At 37.5% G+C, this 20,613-nt stretch overlaps 1 protein-coding gene across 2 annotated transcripts in view; it reads right to left on the reverse strand.

Annotated features, from left to right (window-relative positions):
- The window catches only part of INTS2 (integrator complex subunit 2), a 48,359-nt gene that overhangs the window by 19,445 nt on the left and 8,301 nt on the right, over positions 1 to 20,613 (reverse strand). For both annotated transcript variants that reach the window (XM_044002307.1, XM_044002308.1), the window contains exons 6-15: positions 15,046 to 15,176; positions 14,629 to 14,802; positions 11,920 to 12,146; positions 10,001 to 10,126; positions 8,188 to 8,259; positions 7,986 to 8,100; positions 7,616 to 7,684; positions 6,697 to 6,831; positions 4,854 to 5,030; positions 3,800 to 3,920 (exon numbers count right to left, since the gene is read on the reverse strand). In XM_044002307.1, coding sequence (XP_043858242.1) covers positions 3,800 to 3,920; positions 4,854 to 5,030; positions 6,697 to 6,831; positions 7,616 to 7,684; positions 7,986 to 8,100; positions 8,188 to 8,259; positions 10,001 to 10,126; positions 11,920 to 12,146; positions 14,629 to 14,802; positions 15,046 to 15,176 — 1,347 coding nt within the window. The remainder of the gene's footprint in view (positions 1 to 3,799; positions 3,921 to 4,853; positions 5,031 to 6,696; positions 6,832 to 7,615; positions 7,685 to 7,985; positions 8,101 to 8,187; positions 8,260 to 10,000; positions 10,127 to 11,919; positions 12,147 to 14,628; positions 14,803 to 15,045; positions 15,177 to 20,613) is intronic.

Raw genomic sequence — 20,613 nt, forward strand, 5'->3', positions numbered from 1 at the left:
CATGTCTTTGCTCATGCTCTTCTCTTTACCTAAGTAAAATGTCTCCCCTCTCCCTCTTACCCAGCTTTTGCAGTGCAACTTCAATGCCTCCTCTAAGAACTTCCCTGATCTTTGTCCTAGAGCTGTTTTACACCTCTCTAATGCATTTATCACATATTACCGTGTCTGTATCCTATGATATAGTTATCTGTGTACATGTCTTTTCATCTTAGTAGATCACAAATTCTATGAGGTCAGGGACCATAGCAAAACTCTGTCTCTTCCTCAGCACAATGCTTTATACACACTGGACATTTAATGTTTGTGGAATTGAACTGCCCTTCATGCAGACCAGTTTCACTTTCCAAAGAGGAAAAAAGTCAGGAAAATCTTCCAACATGAAGTAATTCTCCTCTAGCCCATTCTCATCAACATATTTTCAGAGACAAAATTTCTGGGTACAAACACTCAAATTCACCAAAGAATTGTTGAATCTTGAAGAAGACTTCTGTAGCATGTCAGTCTTCTCCAAGAACCACGCATGAGTTGACAGAAGTAACTGTGTTTCTGTGACTTAGAATGAATACAGTAACTTCATCTAAAATGTCAGGAGATAGATAAGACAGAACATTAATTACCCAAAAGGATTTTGTCTCTGATGCCATACTCAATTACATAATCGAGTAGCAGAGAATCTTTAGGATAAGTCTGAGGACTGAATTTATGACTCATCTTTAAGACAGTGCATATACAACTGTGCCCCTCAACTTAATGCCAATAAAGAAGAAAAAGTCATCAATAGGACAAAATAATTCCCTATCTTTATGACCACCCGTAGCTATAGACTCTAAACTTTCTTCCTGAAGTCACTAACAACAGCAACACATTCAGGCTACTCACCTTAAGTGCAAAAATACTTCCTTTTCTGCAGGCATCAAAATTTATAACAACACAAACTACAGGGTGGGCCAAAAGTCACAAAGGGATCTGATGTTTTAAAAACTTTTTGAAAATTTCTTTTTCTTTATTTTTCACCACTTACAAATTTGATTTTTCACATGTAATGTAAATTCATTTCTTATATATATATATATATATATATATATACACACATAAACATACATATGATGCTATGGTATTATAAATTAAAAGCAAAAAATAAAGGAGTTATTAAATATTCATGACTTTTGGCCCACCCTTTGGAAACACTAGCCAATTACAGGTACAAAAAAACAGTTAAAAATCTAGCTTTTCCAGTTTAGGAGAATAACTTTACGTAATTCAATTCAACAAGCATTTATTTGTTAAAAGCCTACTATGGGGGCAGCTAGGTGGTGCAGTGAATAGAGCACCGGCCCTGGAGTCAGGAGGACCTGAGTTCAAATCCAGCCTCAGACACTTAACACTAACTAGCTGTGTGGCCCTGGGCAAGTCACTTAAACCCAATTGCCTCACTAAAAAAAAAAAAAAGCCTGCTATGTATCAGGGACTAAGGATACAAAGAAAAATGAAACAATCAATTCCTACCTTGAAAAGGTTTACATTTCATGTGTGAGTAGGGGAGTGGCGAGAACAAGTAAGTACACAGATAATATAATATACAAAGTAATTTGGACTTATGAAAATTGCAACCCATCTACAGAGAAAGAACTGATGGTATCTGAAAACAGATTGAAACACTTTTTAAAAAAATTTTTTTTCTTTGACAATTCTTTAATCTGAAGTTTTGTTTTTTAACTGTTTTCTCTCACAACCTAACTAATGTGGGGATGTTTTCCATGACCACTCATGTATAACTTATATTGAATATGTATAACTTATATTGAATTGCTTGAGTTCTTGGGGGTGGGGGTGGGAAGGGAGGGAGGAAGAAAAGTTGGTACACGAAGTTTTAAAAACTTGATGTCAAAATTTGTTTTTACATATATTTTGGAAAATAAAATTCTAAACAAAAAAAATTTTTTTAATAATTTTTTTTAAAGTAATTTGGGGGCAGCTAGGTGGCGCAGTGGATAAAGCACCGGCCCTGTAGTCAGGAGTACCTGAGTTCAAATCCAGCCTCAGACACTTAACACTTACTAGCTGTGTGACCCTGGGCAAGTCACTTAACCCCAATTGCCTTACCGAAAAAAAACCAAAAAACAAAAGTAATTTGGAGGAAGGGTGGAAGAAAGCACTAAAAATTAATGTGATCAAGAAAGACCTTAGAGATTTTTCAGAAGTATCTCTATCTAAACAAGTCTCACTATCCAAAAAGTGTACTCTTTCTTGAGTTCTGTCCAACTTCTATTTTCCTCTACCTCAAAATCCAAGCGGAGTTTCTCCTAATATAAGGCTATTGAACCTCTCACCCAGCTTCCCTAACTCTGAAACCAGTATCAGTCCCCAGTTCACACAGAACTCCTTCCATTAACTCAACTTTTTCATTAACTTGATCCTCTCTCTCCTTAGTTACCTTTTGCTTCCCACCCAAAGCCTGGCTTTTGTTTATGTTAAGTGTCAACTGTACCAGATACCTAATGGCTACCCATTAAATCTTGACACTAAGTAAACATAGTTATGAACAGAAACATAAGGTTCAAATGATTAACATTTAGGGTATGAGACTCACAGTGCCCATTCACTTCACAGTGACCACACAAAAAGTAACTCCTACCCATCCCAAAAAGACTACATGAAGGCCCAAATAGCATAATCTTCTTAAAACTTTTACCATTTGGATTTGCAGATAGGGATGCTAATCAAATCTCAAAAGGATAGTTTTTAAAAGAAATTTAAAATAGCTATTATTAAATAAAAAACAGTATTTTTTTTACCAGAACTCAATGCCTAGACAAAGACTAAAGAGGGAGACAAGTAATAAGACCAATTAGTCCAATTTTCCCTAATGTAATAGGTAGGTATTAGGACATCATCTAGAGAATCCTCAATGTAAAGGAAAGCAGAAGAAAATTTCACATTATGTTTATAACAAAATTTCTCCAAAAAACTAAGGACAGCTAATGGGCATAACACAGTGATTTTAATTAGCAAGATTTCAAAAAAAACATGCCCCTATCCTTCAGATAATGCCAAGGAATTGTCCCTACAGTAAAAACTCATTACAACTCTAATGATGGCTTTAAGCTTAAAACTAACAAAAAACTTCCCAAATAACATATATAAGACCACTCAAACTTAAACAGATGTGAAATTATTTCTTTCCTTTTTGATTACAGAAAAAGATACTCTATTTGTTCTGACATAACATGTTATCTAAAAAAGCAAAGTTAAAAAGCCCAATTAAATTACTATAATGGCGATTTTTTAGACTGTTAAAAGTTGAAATATACATATATGTTGAGATATGTGTATATATGTATGTATATATACACACATATTTGTGTGTATATAATACCAAAGACATGTATTTAAGTTTACACTATTTACACTGACAAAGTGATGATTCAAAAATCTTGTGACAGCTCTTGCAGTGAGATTTCAACAAGTACACACGCTTCCTAAAAACAAATCATTTTAAAAGTTTTAAATAGTCAATTCTCAATTACTGCCAGAATCCTATCACTATACTACCAGAACCCAGAACACTTAAAGTAAATAAAGCCACAAGATCAATGACAGTTAAGAGCTTATAAGTATATATACATCTTTTGTTATATTACAAACTAAAATGGAAATGATTTGGGGTTTATCTGTTGTTTTAAGCTATGTGAATACATTCTACCAACCACATCCAAAGAATTGACAGGAAACTACACTTAAACAAATAATAAAACATCATTCATTCCCCTGAAGGGCTCCCAGGCACACAACCACCTACCAAGAGTCTTAGTGCTGGCAAGAAGGGCTTCTTCATATGATAGTATATAGTACAGTACCAGGAGCTGGGCCGTGATACTGTGACACTGTGCAGTATGCTGTGTAATTCTTGTGCTGTCAGTCTGCAGATAAAAATCAAGCCTTCATTAAAAATACTATGATAAGACTTCATGATAAAACTTCATTTCACAATAGAAATATCTGATTTTACAAGACAGATCTGATCTTTGACAAGGCAATATCCATTTGACTCTTTTAGTGCTGGAATCAAAATACAGGATTCAATTTACCACTTAAAGGCCAAATTACAGGAGAAACCTAAGCAGCATGACTGTTTCAATTCACAACTCTAATTTAATTTTTAAATCATACTTTAGATAGCATGAAGGCTGAGAGACAGCAAACTCAACTACTCTTTCAAATGCTGAGAAGGGTGGAGAGTTCATTTTTTTTGCAATAGCAACCCTTCACAAAGATTAAGGAAATGTTTATGAAGGGCACTAATAGGAATCTTGTTTAATAATCCCCAAGCAGGTGTGCTCAGAAGTTACCACAGGGAAAACAACTCTGGGACAATTATGTATTAAACAGTGCTGGTGAACAATGCTGTACTGTTGTGTCCAGAAGAAAAAAGCCACCTTTCCTCAATCCTCCATAAGTAAGTCCAGGTGCATCATGGATGCTCAAGGACTTGGCCAGAACACCTGAATATGCTGCAGTTTCTGAAAAGGCTTTCTCCAACCCCAAGGTCACAAGGAAATCCTTAGACTTCAGAAAAAATCCTCATGTTTATAGTGGGTTTCCTTCACTAAATAAGAGAAAAACAGGATTTCTTCATAAAGTTTTCATCTGCCAAACTACTTTTGAATTAACATTCATTTTAACTTTACAAATATCTGAAAAAATTGACCCCTGGTTTCCAAATTCTGGACTATATAGAAGCCATCTAAGATCATCTACCATTAGTCCAAAAGAAAAAACAAAATGGAGTTAACCTTAAGATTGAACCAAAAGAGAAAAGACTGAATTGGAAGCACTTAAAAAAAAAGTCTTACCCCAATGAGTCCTTTAAAAACACTGAGTATCTCTTGTTCTGTGATTGGTTGGTTTGTGGCTTCTGGATTTGATTTAGAAGCAGGAGTAAGTACAGAATTTATGTATACGTCAATAAGAGGAAGTAACTGAGGGTGGAGTGGAATGGAGGTTTCACACAGCTGTCTATAAATCCAGTCCTGAAGAAGCAGTTTAGAGGCAGAATCGATTACAGTATCAAGAAAATTCAAGGGAAAATTTCAATACTGCATATATATTTGTGCATGACTTATGAATTGGTGATAAATCTAAATTTAATTTGCAGCAATTTCAAAACATATAGTTCTAATATTAAATCAGATAACTTGGCTTTGAACTATTTCTACAACTGACTTTCAATGATGGAGAATAGGTACTAAAATGAAAAACTTGGGACTTTATGTTTGAAGGTTAAGACTTTATCAAGTACCACCTCAGTGAAATATAGTAGGGAGGTTCTTGACATTAACTGCATGGACTAAGACAATTGTTTTGGAAGGTACTTCCAAAATCTCATTTAATTAGTCTCAAAATATGCAGTGAGTACATTATACACACTTAATAAATTCTTATTGATTTATCTTAAGAGGAAAAAAAAGACATATAATCCTTTCAAAATTGAGGTGAAACAAGGGACCACATTACCATGTATCCCTTCAAACCAAAAATGCAACCTAATTTTAAAAATCACATCTGATAGTTTGAGAGTTAAGAAGCAGCAGGTCTGGGGCAGCTAGATGGCACAATGGATAGAGCACCAGCCCTGGAGTCAGGAGTACCTGAGTTCAAATCCGGCCTCAGACACTTAACACTTACTAGCTGTGTGACCCTGAGCAAGTCACTTAACCCCAATTGCCTCACTTAAAAAAAAAAAAAAGAAGCAGCAGGTTCAAGAGAGGATACCATGTATGTTTCCCAACAGCAATCCCTAGGTAGAAGGTAATCTTAAGAGATGGCATGACACAGTGAAGGAACACAGGACTGCAAATACTTGGTTCTAGTCCCGGCTCTGACTCTCAAAGCTGGGCCAATACTGGGCCAATCAATTCATCCCCCTGAGTTTCAGTGTCCTTTGCTGTAGAACAGTGAGGCTGGATTAGATGAACCCTAAGGTCTCATCCAGTCCTCTGTCAAGTCCATGATCTTTACACAGAAACAGAAAATAGGAAAGAATGCTGTGCTGTAACATGTTCATGCACACAACTACTGGCAAATAAAATACCCTAGAACTGGGGCTCTAGAATATCCCTCAAAAAATCTTCCAGAGGGGGCGGCTAGGTGGCACAGTGTATGGAGCACCGGCCCTGGATTCAGGAGTACCTGAGTTCAGGTCCGGCCTCGGACACTTGACACTTACTAGCTGTGTGACCCTGGGCAAGTCGCTTAACCCCCATTGCCCTGCCCAAAAAAAAAAAAAAATCTTCCAGAACTAATGTTTTGATAAATTTTTCCCTATTTTTAAATACTATATCAGAAGTCGGCTTTGGACAGAAATGGCCAACTGTGACAAAAATTATTTAACTCAAAATATGGATAAATGACATCTTAGATAAAATAAATAACTTGTATTACTAATTCAGGATCTAGGTTAGCACTACTAAAAATTTACATGATGATTTTGCCGATTATATAATTTTAAAATATGAACTGTACAGTGGCTTATACTTTGTGAATGATTAAACAATACACTTATTTCGATATTTTACATTCAAACAAACCAAAAATAAACAAACACTGTAAGAGCATTAGATTGCAAAATTGCAGGAAAAAAGTAATAGAAAATGCTTAACTGAAATGTAATGCTTTAAAATAGAAATGGAATTATACTTTTATTGACACTTTGTGCTTGGTAAAGGATCTGCTCCTGAGAAGCTGATAAATGCAGTGGATAGGCAAAAACCCAGCAATGTTGGCACTGAGGCTGCTGGTTACAGGAACCCGAACAGCATGAGCTGTGACAACCTAAGGATTTAAAAAAAAAAAGAATACTTTTAGCATAAGTTCCACTAAAATATGTATCCATGAATAGCAGGTTGTCCTGATTAGTCACATGTACCTATTTCCAGCATTCAAAGATACTTAAAGTAAGGAATTAAACTTAACAATACAGTGAAGCCTAGCATAATTAGATTTAGGATTTCAGATTTAGTAAGATTTAGAACTGATCTTGGAAGATGTATCCATTGGCGGACCTTATGGAGACAAGGGCCAAACAGGAATTTGTCACATAAAGTCTAATCTTACACATTGGCAGAAATTTAAATTAAAAGATGTAGAGTTCGGAACAAACCTCAAAAGGGCTTCTTTTTGGCCAATGAAAGTTATTGCTATCCTTTGCGAAATCCCCTGACTAGTCATTCAAGTATCTCTTAATAAAATATAAGAAGGGATCATCATGAATAACATGTGGTTCTAAAAATGTATTAATCTCTACGAGTTCCAAGAGGGAAATAAACCATTAAAAGACTTTCAAGAAGAATATGGGACGGCTAGGTGGCGCAGTGGATTAAGCACCGGCCCTGGATTCAGGAGTACCTGAGTTCAAATCCGGCCTCAGACACTTGACACTTACTAGCTTGTGTGACCCTGGGCAAGTCACTTAACCCCAATTGCCCCGCAAAAAAAAAAAAGAATATGGATCTTAATGTCAGATATCTTGGCTATTAAAATCAGACATTCAACAAGTTTACATTACAGGATGATTTAGAGGTGAGTTAAGTAAGTGCCTAAAGTTAAAGGAAAATACCTGCTCAGTAAAAATTTCCTGAGTGAAGATAGTCTTCATCCTACTCAAAGAACTTGGTTTAATCACAATCTGAAATAATGGCATAAATAGGTAATGAATATCATCGTATAAAAGTAGATGACATGCATAGTACAAAATAAGAAAAGGTCCACATGATTCTAAATTAGCTCTAGGTAACAACACTTGTTTCAAGAAGCCTGCCTCTTTGGTTTTTCAAAGATATAATAAAAATACCCTTTGGAAAATTTTCTGATATTAAAAATACTCAATTAAAATAAGGTTAACAATGAAACCAAATCTACTTATATTAATATTCTAGAAAAACAACTTGAAAAGAAGCTTATTTTCCCTTAGGAAGGAGAAAAATTACCTTCATCCCCAATGTTGAACAGACCAAATCAATGATAGCACTCAGTTGGTTGCTATGGAAATACATAGCTACCAGTAACAGCATCTCCCCAAAGGAGGCAGACACTCCAGAAGTACTGTTGTAATGGAAAGGAAATAATAAGTGTTAAGAAAGGATAATAAAAACTCTATCACCCAATGAAAAAAATATTAAGCAGTCCTACCTTTCAAAATAAGCTTCTTCTTTTATCATCCAGCTTAGCCACATCACCATTAGCTGCTCCTGTTCAGGTGTACTGAATAAAACATGTCAGAACATTTAATTCTGATAAAGAATAACCACTTTAAAGGAAGCATTATGGAAAAGTACATTTTGGATAAAATTATTTTTTCTTTCATTTAAAGCATTAACAAGAAAATAAACAAGGTACTAAAGATAATTCTTTTAAGAGAACTAGCTGTGGATAGAGCACTGGCCCTGGAGTCAGGAGTACCTGGGTTCAAATCTGGCTTCAGACACTTAACACTTACTAGCTGTGTGACTCTGGGCAAGTCATTTAACCCCAATTGCCTCACTAAAAAAAAAAAAAAAAAAGAGAGAACTAGCAAATCACCCAGGAGGATAAGAAAGGAGGACCAGGCCAGACCCTGCCGCTGCCTTTCTATATGGCCCTGATCAAATCAGACCTCAATTTTGGTGTCTTTATGAGTACAGCAGATATTTGAACTGATCACACAGTAATGGTGGTAAGGCCACATAAATAAATGGCCCCTAACATCTTACAGTAAAAAACTCTTCTACCAAGTTAATAGTCATATCCTAAGTAGCCAATGACCAAGTACCAGGACAATGGCAAAGTTCATTTCATCAGCATCTACAAAGAACTAGGCAAATACTATTTCAAGTATTTGCTTGGAGCACAATAAAAAAAAATGGCGGAACTCAAGGTCATAGATGTAGAACTGGAAGGGATCTAAGAGGCTATTTAAACCAACTCCTCCATTTTATAGATAAGAACACCAACGAAAATCATGATCAGACTCCACACAGAAGGGATGATCAAATGTCCAAGGAGTGATTAAAGAATTAAGGGTTTTTTAAAAAGGGGATGTCTATCCTTTGGACTTAGTTTACATGTCATATGTTAAACCTATATTTTATATCCATAGCTGCAGGCTTTAAAAATCTATACATCAGGGGAAGCTAGTTGGCTCAGTGGATAGAGCACCGGCCCTGGAGTCAGGAGGACCTGAGTTCAAATCCGGCCTCAGACACTTAACACTTACTAGCTGTGTGACCCTGGGCAAGTCACTTAACCCCAATTGCCCCACAAAAAAAAATTAAAAAATTAAAATCTACACATCAAATTCACCTACCAGAGCCAGCCAAATGAGCTCAGGCCCCAGCAGCAAAAGAAAATAAGGTGGGGCAGCTAGATGGCGCAGTGGTTGAGGCACCGGCCCTGGATTCAGGAGTACCTGAGTTCATGTCCGGCCTCAGACACTTGACACTTACTAGCTGTGTGACCCTGGGCAAGTCACTTAACCCCCATTGCCCCGCAAAAAAAAAAAAAAAAAAGAAAAGAAGGTCAGATAAGATAGAATAAGCAGAGCAAGAGACACAGACCACAGTATTATATTTTATTATCAATACTGTTTTGGATATTTTAAATTGTCAGAATCTCACTATGTTAACAATCTGGAATTTAAAACCCTAAAAGACAGAGAAAGACTACCAAGGTAGTTTCCAATTGTCTTTCCACCTTACAGCAGTGATGACAAAATGAGCAAAAGCAGTTGAAAAACAGACTTCTCCTACTATGCTCCACTAATTAGGAAAGAGAAATGGAGGCAAGCAATAGGACTATCAATGGATCCCGAGTGACAATCTTAAAAAAAGCCTATACAGAATCCTTTTAATCCAAACTTGAATCTGCTGGAAATCGCTAATCTCCTGCTTGTTGTGCATTTTAACAAGTGAAAGAAAACACCTTCAAATAGATTAATAAAGATAGAGCAATATTTCCATAAAGATACCTGACAAGCGTGGAAAAGGCGAGTAGCATACAAAAGGAAAGAGAAACAAAGCGAACCCCAGCTGGCGTTGCAGGAGGACGACTTGTCATAAGCTGTAATAGCTGCTCAGCTTCTTCATCAGTTGGCCTAAAAGAAATCATAGATTTTTTGAAGTCAAAGATATTTTATATAATATGACCTTTGCTTTAATGAAAAAAAATTCTTTACACAATCTTCAATAACTAGGATTGCCAACTATAAAATCCTGAGATTCTAAATCTAAATTATGTTCTTTCTGAAACAGCCTAAAGTAAACAATTATTAAAAAGATTCAGAAAAGGACTGTGGTCAAAGAACAATTCTGTGTTTGTATACCTTATAACCACATAATCAACAATTTATAATCAGCTGGCTCATAAATGCAGAGCTGTAAGGCACCTGAGAGGTCATCTAGTTTGTCAGTTGCTCTCAGGAAGACAAAAAGAAAGCTATTCAAAAGGAGAAGGAAAGAGGACAGATTTATCTTAATTCTAGTCATGTTGAACATAGTTTCAACTCCATCATAGTTCTGCCCAAGTGACTCTAACAGGGTTAAGATATAGAGAGTCTACTTCCTCTTCTACTACCTGTGTGACTATGGGGAAGTTGTTTTGCCTTTGAGACTCAGTTTCCTTGCCTATAAAATGTGGATAATATTTAATTTTTATGACTCTCACTCATAGAGCTATTCTAGAGAAAAGGTTTTTTAAGTGTGTTATGTAAATCATGTAGATTTCACCTATTGCTTTTTAGTCACTTTAGTTGTCCCAGGTAATTGAGGGGGAGGGGATGTAATACTTTATTTTTTTTAACTTGTGGACTGCCCACCTCCAAATACCTTATAGAGTTAAGAAAAATCAAATGAATCCTCTTGTCATTTCTTTAAGATGTATATAGGGCAGATAATAATACACTAAAATTGTGTTTTGATGTAATGACATATTAACACAAATGCCTTCTTATAAAATGAAAGTAGTTTAAGATTTGAGTGATGCTTATGAGACATTTATGCCTGTTTTATTGAGTCCTTGTATATTTTAATAAAGGGGAAAATGAAAAAAAAAAGATATAGTCTAACAAAGCAATTTAAAGAAGATAAACTGCTCTGCTTCGACCCATATCTACACTATGTCTTTATAGGCAGACAAAAACAAGTGAACAAGCCCCTATCAAACATGTTCGATTAGAAAGGAGGGATTCATTCCTGATGTTCACAAACCTGGGTTGTAAGATGTGGTCTAAGAATATAATACAGGGTGTCCTAAAAGTTTTCATACATTTGGAAGCTTTAATAACATCAAACAGTAATGCCTTACATTTATATAGCACATAAAAGTTTACAAAGCACTTCCACATACATTCTTTTTTCCAGGTTTGAGGAATATTATTCCTCTTCATGAAATCAACGTTTCAATGCAGCTGGCTTCTTTTATAGGGTGCTTCATTTCATATATATCTGCCTTAGCACTGGTTATCCCCCAGTGACTGGAATCTCTTTCTCCACACCTTTGCTTCTGGAATGCCTAGTTCCAGTCCTTTCAAGGCTCAGTCTAAGTGCTACCTCTCACACTAGGCCATTCCTAATACCCCTGGTTGTTAGCCTCTTCTCTGAACCAGAAATTACTTTGTACATATTTTGTACTTACTTACTTACTTATGTCCATGATGGATCTCTCTATACTTAGAATTTAAGTTCCCTGAAGGCAACATATATTTGATTGTTGTGCTTGGGACATAGTAAGTCCTTAATAAAGATTTATTACAGTGAACTGGAATGATCGAAGCCTAGCCTAATATGAAACTTGGGAGCTCTCAGAATAAGAGACCTTTCATTCACTTCCTAAGAAGCAAAAATAAGAATATAACATTTTTATAGAATGAAATATCAAAATAATAAATACTTGAGTCCAGCAATTCCCATCAAAGCGCAATAAAGACGTAACAGTGCACTGGCTTTCACAACATGCTCTTCTTTTAGTCCTGAATACACGGACACATTAGGCTCCATCTCTACATCAGCTTCTTCCACGATGCGTGTACTTCTTACTGTGGGAAGGATACCCATCAACTCCAAGAGAAGCTGCCTTCTCATTTGCCAAAGCACAGAACTGCTGGTCTCCCTTTTTTTCTGCAAAAACATATGGGCCACAGGAGGGAAGCATTAAGCACTTATTGAGTCAAAAGGAAGTTTAGGGGGCAGCTAGATGGACCAGTGGATAGAGCAACAGCCCTGGATTGAGGAGAACCTGAGTTCAAATCTGGCCTCAGACACTTAACACTTACTAGCTGTGTGACCCTGGGCAAGTCACTTAAGCCCAACTGCCTCACCCACAAAAAAATAAATAAATAAAAATAAAAAGGAAGTTTAAACAAAGCACCCCACTTAACAACTGAAATTGATTCCTATATTATTATTCCTTGGAAGGATGGATTGGTCATTTTTGTGATACAAAGAACAAGAAGTAAAGTGGGTGCCCCCTGACTGAGGAATAGCTAGACAAAGTATGATATAAAATGTAAGGGAATCTGCAGGGAAAAAATGGAAGCAGTCAGAAATTAGGTTTAAAGCAGTATCTCATGCCACATACAATAAGAAGTTTCAAACAGATACATAACCTAGATATAAATGGTTATTTTAATAAATTACAAGAGAAGAGAAGGCGCTACCTTTCATAGCTATGAGTAGGGGGAAGACTTCTTGACCAAACTAGAAAGAGGAACACAGGAGATAAAAAGGATAAATTCTATTAAGTAAAATTTAAAATGTTTTGCAAAAACAAAATCAAAGTAGCTAAAATCAGAAGAGAAATAGGTAACTGAGGGGGAAAAAACTTTCCAGCAGATTTCTCTTTAAAGGTTTGCTAATCTAAGATATATAGAGCCTAAATCAAATATATAACTGCCTTTCTCTAATAAATAAATGGCTAAGAGATAGCAAAGCAAGCTATCAATAACCCTATTTTAAAATGCTCCATAAAACTAACAAGAGAAATGCAAATTACAACTCTGAGATTCCATCTCACATTCTTCAGACTGGGGAAAGATTCTGGAAAGCAAAGTCACTAAGCTATACATGTGTGCATACTCTTTAACACAACACTACTACTAGTAGGCATATACCCCTAAAGAAACTAAAGCAAAAAGAAAAAAACCAAATATACAAAAATATCCATAGAAGCATTTCTTTTGTCCTAGTAAAGAATGAGAAGCACTTCAATTGGGGAATGGATGAACAAATTATGGAATACTATTGTGCAATAAGAAATAATGAAAGAGATGACATCAGCGAAACCTGGGAAGACTTATATGAATTGATGAAAAACCAAATAAGCAGAACCAAGAGTACAAATGATAAAATAGCAGTGACAATGTTAATGAAAAACAACTCTGAAAGACTTAAGAATTTTGACCAATGCAATGATAACCAGCCACAAGTCCAGAGGACCAATTTTGATGAAGTATGCTGTCCACCTCCTGATAGAGAGAAGGTAGATTCAAAAGACAGAGAAAGACACCTAATTTCTGGATATAGCCAATATAGGAATTTGTTTAGCTTGATTACACATCTGTTATATGGATACTGTTTTTCTTTCCTTTTTTTCCCAATGGTGGTGGGAAAAGGCAGGAATAAAATAATAAAACTAAATTTTTAAAAAGAAAATATAGGGGACAACTAGGTGGCGCAGTGGATAAAGCACTGGCCCTGGATTCAGGAGGACCAGAGTTCAAATCCAGCCTCAGACACTTGACATTTACTAGCTGTGTGACCCTGGGCAAGTCACTTAACCCTCATTGCCCTGTAAAAAAACAAACAAAAAAAAGAAAAAAGAAAATATAGAGTGAAAGTTTGTGTTCCAATGCAATGTTCTATGAAAACTTTTTTTGTTTAAAAAAAACTAAGGGGCAGATAGGTGGTGCAGCGGAAAGAGCACTGGCCTTGTATTCAGGAGTACCTGAGTTCAAATCTGGCCTCAGACCCTTGACACTTACTAGCTATGTGACCCTGGGCAAGTCACTTAACCCCAACTTCCTCACCAAAAAAAAAAAACTAATAGTGTTAAAATGTAAATATCAGCATTACCCAATTTGGATAAGCCCAGTCTAGGTTGAAATATTACAATGTCCAATTAATAGAATCATAATTCATAAGTTCAACTTTTTACCATTACACATTGAATTAATGGACAACTATTACACTGAAAACTGATCTATGACAACTAGTCATTATTAGGTTAGGAGAGAGTTGTATGAGAACTATTGAGGAAAATTTTTAAATCCTATCATGCACTTTGCCAGTACGAAAGTCTTAAGCAACTATAATGTAACAATTTATTTTGAAAAAATATCACCACCTTTAAAAGTAGATATGCTGGGGGCAGCTAGGTGGCACAGTGGGTAGAGTATTGGTCCTGGATTCAGGAGGACCTGAATTCAAATAGGGCCTCTGACACTTGACACTTACTAGCTGTGTGACCCTGGGCAAGTCACTTAACCCCCATTGCCCCGCAAAAACAAAAACAAACAAACAAAAAAAAGTAGATATGCTTTTCCCCTTTCAGTAGTGCCTAATAAATTGTGACCTTTAATTCTCATTTCCCAGTGTTTCTTACCTGCTGTCCATTTCGAATAAAAGTTCCAAACCAAGTCCGAACTCTTGCATTTGTGCCAAGCAACAAACCACTAACAAAACAAACCAGGTCACTCACTCCATCATCAGAAGCTTCATTCTTAGTATGATCCAATGTCAAAGCTACTCCAAGGCCTGGCAGGTGGCATTCTTCCACCTAACAGCACAGAAAATAAACCAAGGTCAATGTATGGCAATTAATGTTGGCAAGCCCGGGGTTAGAGTTCACAAAAAAACAAAGGTTCAGAGAGAAAGGTAAAAGGTATACAAAGGAAATTATACCCAGCTCCAAAGATGGGCACTCAGACTACCTCTGCTCTCATTTATGGCAGGATACTTACTACTTATTTAAAGACCTACGTTTCATTCCCTTTATCCCATCAAAAGTCAAGTGTCTTACCACCATGCCTCGGACCTTCAGGGCCTGAGAAGGGTTCATTTTACATAAGAAACGTAGAGCATCTGTCCTACGCCGTCCACCCAGGCTCTCCTCATCTTGCCGTTCACCATTCTTAATCAATCCTCTACAAACTGAACATTAAGAGGACTCAGTCACTTCAACTTCATAAGCTATTTGACATAATCAACAAGCATTTAAGGGCTTACTATGTGCAAGGCATAGTAAGCTCTGGAGATACAAAGAAAGGCAAAAACAGCACCAAGCAGCAGCTGTCTCTGAAGGCTGCCTTAAGAAGCTCCCTACTGCTTACAAAATTAAAAACTCCTTAGCCTAACATTCACAATGCTCTGAAATCTGGCTTCAATCTACATTTTCACCGTAATGTACTCTCTTCCCTTCACATAGTACTGGAGACAAAATTGACTACTTGCTGTTTCTTGACTTCTTGCCCTCTCCTGTCTTCATGCCTTTGCCCACACAGTCACCCAAGCCTGAATGGAGTACTCGTCATTCTCAACTCTCCCCAACATCTCTATCTTGATTCAGATGTCACCTCCTTCATGAAGTCTTTCCTCAGTCCATCAATAAACATTTAATAAGCACCCATTTTGTGCTAGGTACTGTGTAAGGCACTAGGGATACAAAGGTAAAAGACAAGCCCTGCTCTCAAGAAGCTCACAGTCTAACATGAAAACATGAAAACAACTGTACAAACAATATACAAAATAAATTGGAGATAAACAACAAAGGGAAGACACTAGAATAAAGGCTTCTTTTAGGTGGTATTTTAGCTAGGAAATGAAAAAAGCCAGGCAGTAGTAATGAGAAGGGAGAGCATGGGGAAAAGCTAAGTAGTGTCTTATGAGAAAGATCAAAGAAGCCAATATCACTAAATCGAATAGTACTGGGGATGGGGGTTCTAAGATGTAAGAAGACTAGAAAAATGAGGAGAGGAGACAAAATTATTAAAGTCTTTGAATGCCAAAAAAGTGGATTTTATCATTGATCCCAGAAGTGATAGGGAGTCATTGGAATTTATCGACTTTGAGGACTATGTGGTCAGACCTATATTTTAAAAGATCACTGGGGGGGCAGCTAGATGGTGCAGTGGATAGAGCACCGGCCCTGAATTCAGGAGGACCTGAGTTCAAATCTGGCCTCAGACACTTAACACTTACTAGCTGTGTGACCCTGGGCAAGTCACTTAACCCCAATTGCCTCACTAAAAAAAAAAAAAAAAAAAAAAAAAGATCACTGGGGCAGCTAGGTGGCGCAGTGGATAGAGCACCGGCCCTGGATTCAGGAGGACCTGAGTTCAAATCCGGCCTCAGACACTTGACACTTACTAGCTGTGTGACCCTGGGCAAGTCACTTAACCCCAATTGCCTCACCAAAAAAAAAAGAAAAAAAAAAGATCACTACTGGGGGGCAGCTACGTGGCACAGTGGATAGAGCACCAGCCCTGGAGTCAGGAGTACCTGAGTTCAAATCCAGCCTCAGATATTTAACACTTACTAGCTGTGTGACCCTGGGCAAGTCACTTAACCCCAATTGCCTCACCAAAAAAAAAGAAAAAAAAAAAGATCACTACTGGGGGGCAGCTACGTGGCACAGTGGATAGAGCACCAGCCCTGGAGTCAGGAGTACCTGAGTTCAAATCCAGCCTCAGATATTTAACACTTACTAGCTGTGTGACCCTGGGCAAGTCACTTAACCCCAATTGCCCTGCCCCCCCCCCAAAAAAAGATCACTATCACAAGTGCATGGAATACAATGGAAGAGATCTGTGGCAGGAAAACCATTGGCAAGCACTGCTATAGTTAATGTGTAAGGTGATCAAGCTCTGTACCAGGGCAGTGGAAGTGTCAGAGGAGAAAGGGGGTACATGCTAGTGATGTTACAAAGTAAAAATTGACAGGCCTTGGAAACAAATTAGATACAGGAACTAAGAGTGAGGAATCATGGATGAGACCTAAGTTGAAAACTCAGCTAAAAAGAAAGATGACAGTGCCTTCAACATCAATAGGCAAGTTAAAAAGAGGACAGGGTCTGGAAATATAATGAATTCAGTTTTGGATATACTGAGTGTCATATATCTAAAGGATAACCAATTTGAGATGTCTAACAGGCAATTGGAAATGCAAGACTGAAGGTCAGCGGAGAGGTTAGGGCTAGATTTGAGAATCCAACAGTACAGAAATAATAACTGAATCCATGGGATCAAATAAGATCAATAAGTATAATAGTATAGAGGGAGAAGAGGGCCCAAGACAGAGCACTAAAAGATACATAAGCTTATCATGATCTGGATAAAGATCCATTAAAGAAGACTGAGAAGGAGCAGCTAGATAAGGGAGAGAATCAGAAAAGAATAGCATCCTTAAAACTTGAAGGAAATGGGATTTCAAGGAGAAGAGGGTGATCAGAAAAGGCCATTAAATCTGACAATTAAGAAATCATTCCCAGTGATGGTAGATTATAGGTAACTTAGCTGTATTCTCTCAACATTCCCCTCCAAACAACTTTAAAATAACACCTCAGGGGGCAGCTAGATGGCACAGTGGATAGAGCACCGGCCCTGGAGTCAGGAGTACCTGAGTTCAAATGTGGCCTCAGACACTTAACAATTACTAGCTGTGTGACCCTGGACAAGTCACTTAACCCCAATTGCCTCGCTAAAAAAAAAAAATTTAAAATAATATCTCAAATCAAATTTTAAGGTGGCAGATTGAGACATTTTTCTAGCCTAAGAAAATTTAGGGAGTCAGGAGGTGGAATCTGTGACACTGGGGCAGAAACCTGTCCAGAGCCCATATGAGGTGGCAACAATAGCAACTTCAGGAGCTCTTAACCCAAAGAAAGTCAAAGGATCAGAAAACTGGTCAGAAAGATTACAGAGGACCCTTTGCTGGCACTGGATACAATTGGCATTGACTGGCAAGTCTATTCCCCATATACATTCTGCGATGCAGTTCCAGGGTGAAGAGGAATGCTGAAGGTCTGTCACAAGGGAGCAGAGGCCCCTAGGTGCAATTGCAAGGCAAAGAGAGCACTAGAGCTTTTGGGTGCACAGATCCAAGGGCCTTTCCTTAGGAAAGACCAGAATGCAGACGAGAAGGGCAGTGACTATACCTCTCCCAGAATCACAACACTCTGAAGCACCAAAAACCTGCAGACCCCCAGAACTAGCTCTAAAGATAGCAGCACAAAAAGCCTGAAGCTTTGCACAGTGCCTCCCCACCCCCAGGAGAGTAGAGCCCAACTATAACAAAGTTCAAAATATAGAAACAGACTGGAAAATGAGCAAACAACAACAAAAAAAAAAGAATTTGACCATAAAAGGCTATTATGGGGGGCAGCTAGGTGGCGCAGTGGATAGAGCACCGGCCCTGGAGTCAGGACCCAAAGCCCAACAAGAATTCCTGAAAGAGTCAAAGAAAGAGATGAGTGGTAGAGAAAAAAATGGAAAAAGAAATGAGAGTGATATAAGAAAATTATGAAAAGAGAATTAACAATTTGGTAAAAGAGGTACGCACACGCACATTCGCACACACACACACACACACACACACACACACACACACACACACACTGAAGAAAACAACACCCTAAAAAAAAAGAATCGTCCTAATGATTAAAGCACAATAATTCACTGAAGAACATAACTCCTTAAAAAACAGAATTGCCAACTAAAACAGGTACAAAATCTGACTAAAGAAAATAATCCCTTAAAAATTAGAATTGAGGGGGTAGCTAGGTGGCACAGTGGATAAAGCACCGGCCCTAGATTCAGGAGGACCTGAGTTCAAATACGGCCTCAGACACTTGACACTTACTAGCTGTGTGACCCTGGACAAGTCACTTAACCCTCAATGCCCCGCAAAAAAATAAAATAAAAAGAATTATTGGACTACCTGAAAGACAAGATCAAAGAAACGGCCTAGATATCCCATTTCAAGAAATTATTAAGGAAAACTGCCCTGATATCTTAGATCCAGAGGGTAAAACAAATTCAAAGAATCTACCTGATAGGAATTTTCCTGAAAGAGATCCCAAAATGAAGGCTCCTAGGAATATTACAACCAAATTCCAGAACTCCCAGGTCAAAAAGAAAATACTTCAAAGCACCCAAAAAAACCAATTTAAATTTCATGGAGCCACAGTCAGGATCACACAAAAATTAATAGCTTCTACATTAAAGAAGCAGAGGGTTTGGAATGATATTCCAGAAGGCAAAGGAGCTAGGATTACAACCAAGAATAACACCTCTCCTTCTCCCCCCCCCCAACCCGACAAAACTGAGTGTAATCATTTGGGTGAAAAAAATGGACACAACGAAATAGAAGGTTTTCAAGTTTTCCTGATGAAAAGACCAGAGCTGAACAGATAATGTACAAACAAAAGACTCAAGAGAAGCATAAAAAGGGAAACATGAAAGAGTAATCATAAGGGACTCAATAAAAGGGACCATTTACATTCCTATAAGGGAAGATGATGCATGTAACTCCTAAAAACTTTATCATTATTAGGGCAGTGAAAAGGAGTTTACATAGAGAGAGGGCATAGATATGAGTCAATTATGTTGAAGTGATCTTCAAAAAAAATAAAGAGGGACACACTGGGAGGAGGAAGAAGGGAAAGGTTGAATGGGGAACATTTTCTCACATAAAAGACATGCGGGGCAGATAGGTGGCACAGTGGATAGAGCACTGGCCCTGGAGTCAGGAGTACCTGAGTTCAAATCCGGCCTCAGACACTTAACACTTACTAGTTGTGTGACCCTGAGCACTTAACCCCAATTGCCTCACTAAAAAAAAACAAAAAGACATACGAGGCAGCCAGGTGGCGTAGTAGATAGAGCACCAGTGCTGGAGTCAGGAGGACCTGAATTCAATCCCAGCCTCAGATACTTGACAACTTACTAGCTGTGTGACCCTGGGCAAGTCACTTAACCCCAGTTGCCTCACCAAAAATAAATAAATAAATAAATAAATAAAAAGGCATGCAAGGAAGAGCTTATACAGTGAAAAGGAAAAAGGACTAGGAATGGGGATGATGGACAACGTTTGAACTTTGCTCTCATCAGAACTGATTCAAGGAGGGAAGTGTCTGTCTCACATACACACACACACACACACACACATAAATATATGTGTGCATGTGTGTGTGTATATATATATACATATATACATATATACATATATACACACACATATACATACATGCATATACACTCCACTATGTATAGAAATGTAACTTACCCAATAGGGAAATGAGGAGAAGGGATAAGAGAAAAGGGGTGGGGAATTATGATAAAAGGGAAGGCAGTGGTTAAAAGCAAAGTAAGACTTTTGAGGGACAGGATTAAAAGAGAGAAAAACAAACAGAAGAAAACAGGATGAAAGGAAATACATTATTAGTGATCATAACTGTGAATATGAATGGGATGAGCTCACCCATAAAATGGAAGCGAACAGCAGAACAGATAAGAAAACATAATCCAACAAAATGCTGTTTACAAAAGACACACAAAATAGAAAGACAACCAGAGAGTTAAAATAAAGGGCT

Source organism: Dromiciops gliroides, chromosome 4, assembly GCF_019393635.1.
Source record: "Dromiciops gliroides isolate mDroGli1 chromosome 4, mDroGli1.pri, whole genome shotgun sequence".
Taxonomy (NCBI): domain Eukaryota; kingdom Metazoa; phylum Chordata; class Mammalia; order Microbiotheria; family Microbiotheriidae; genus Dromiciops; species Dromiciops gliroides.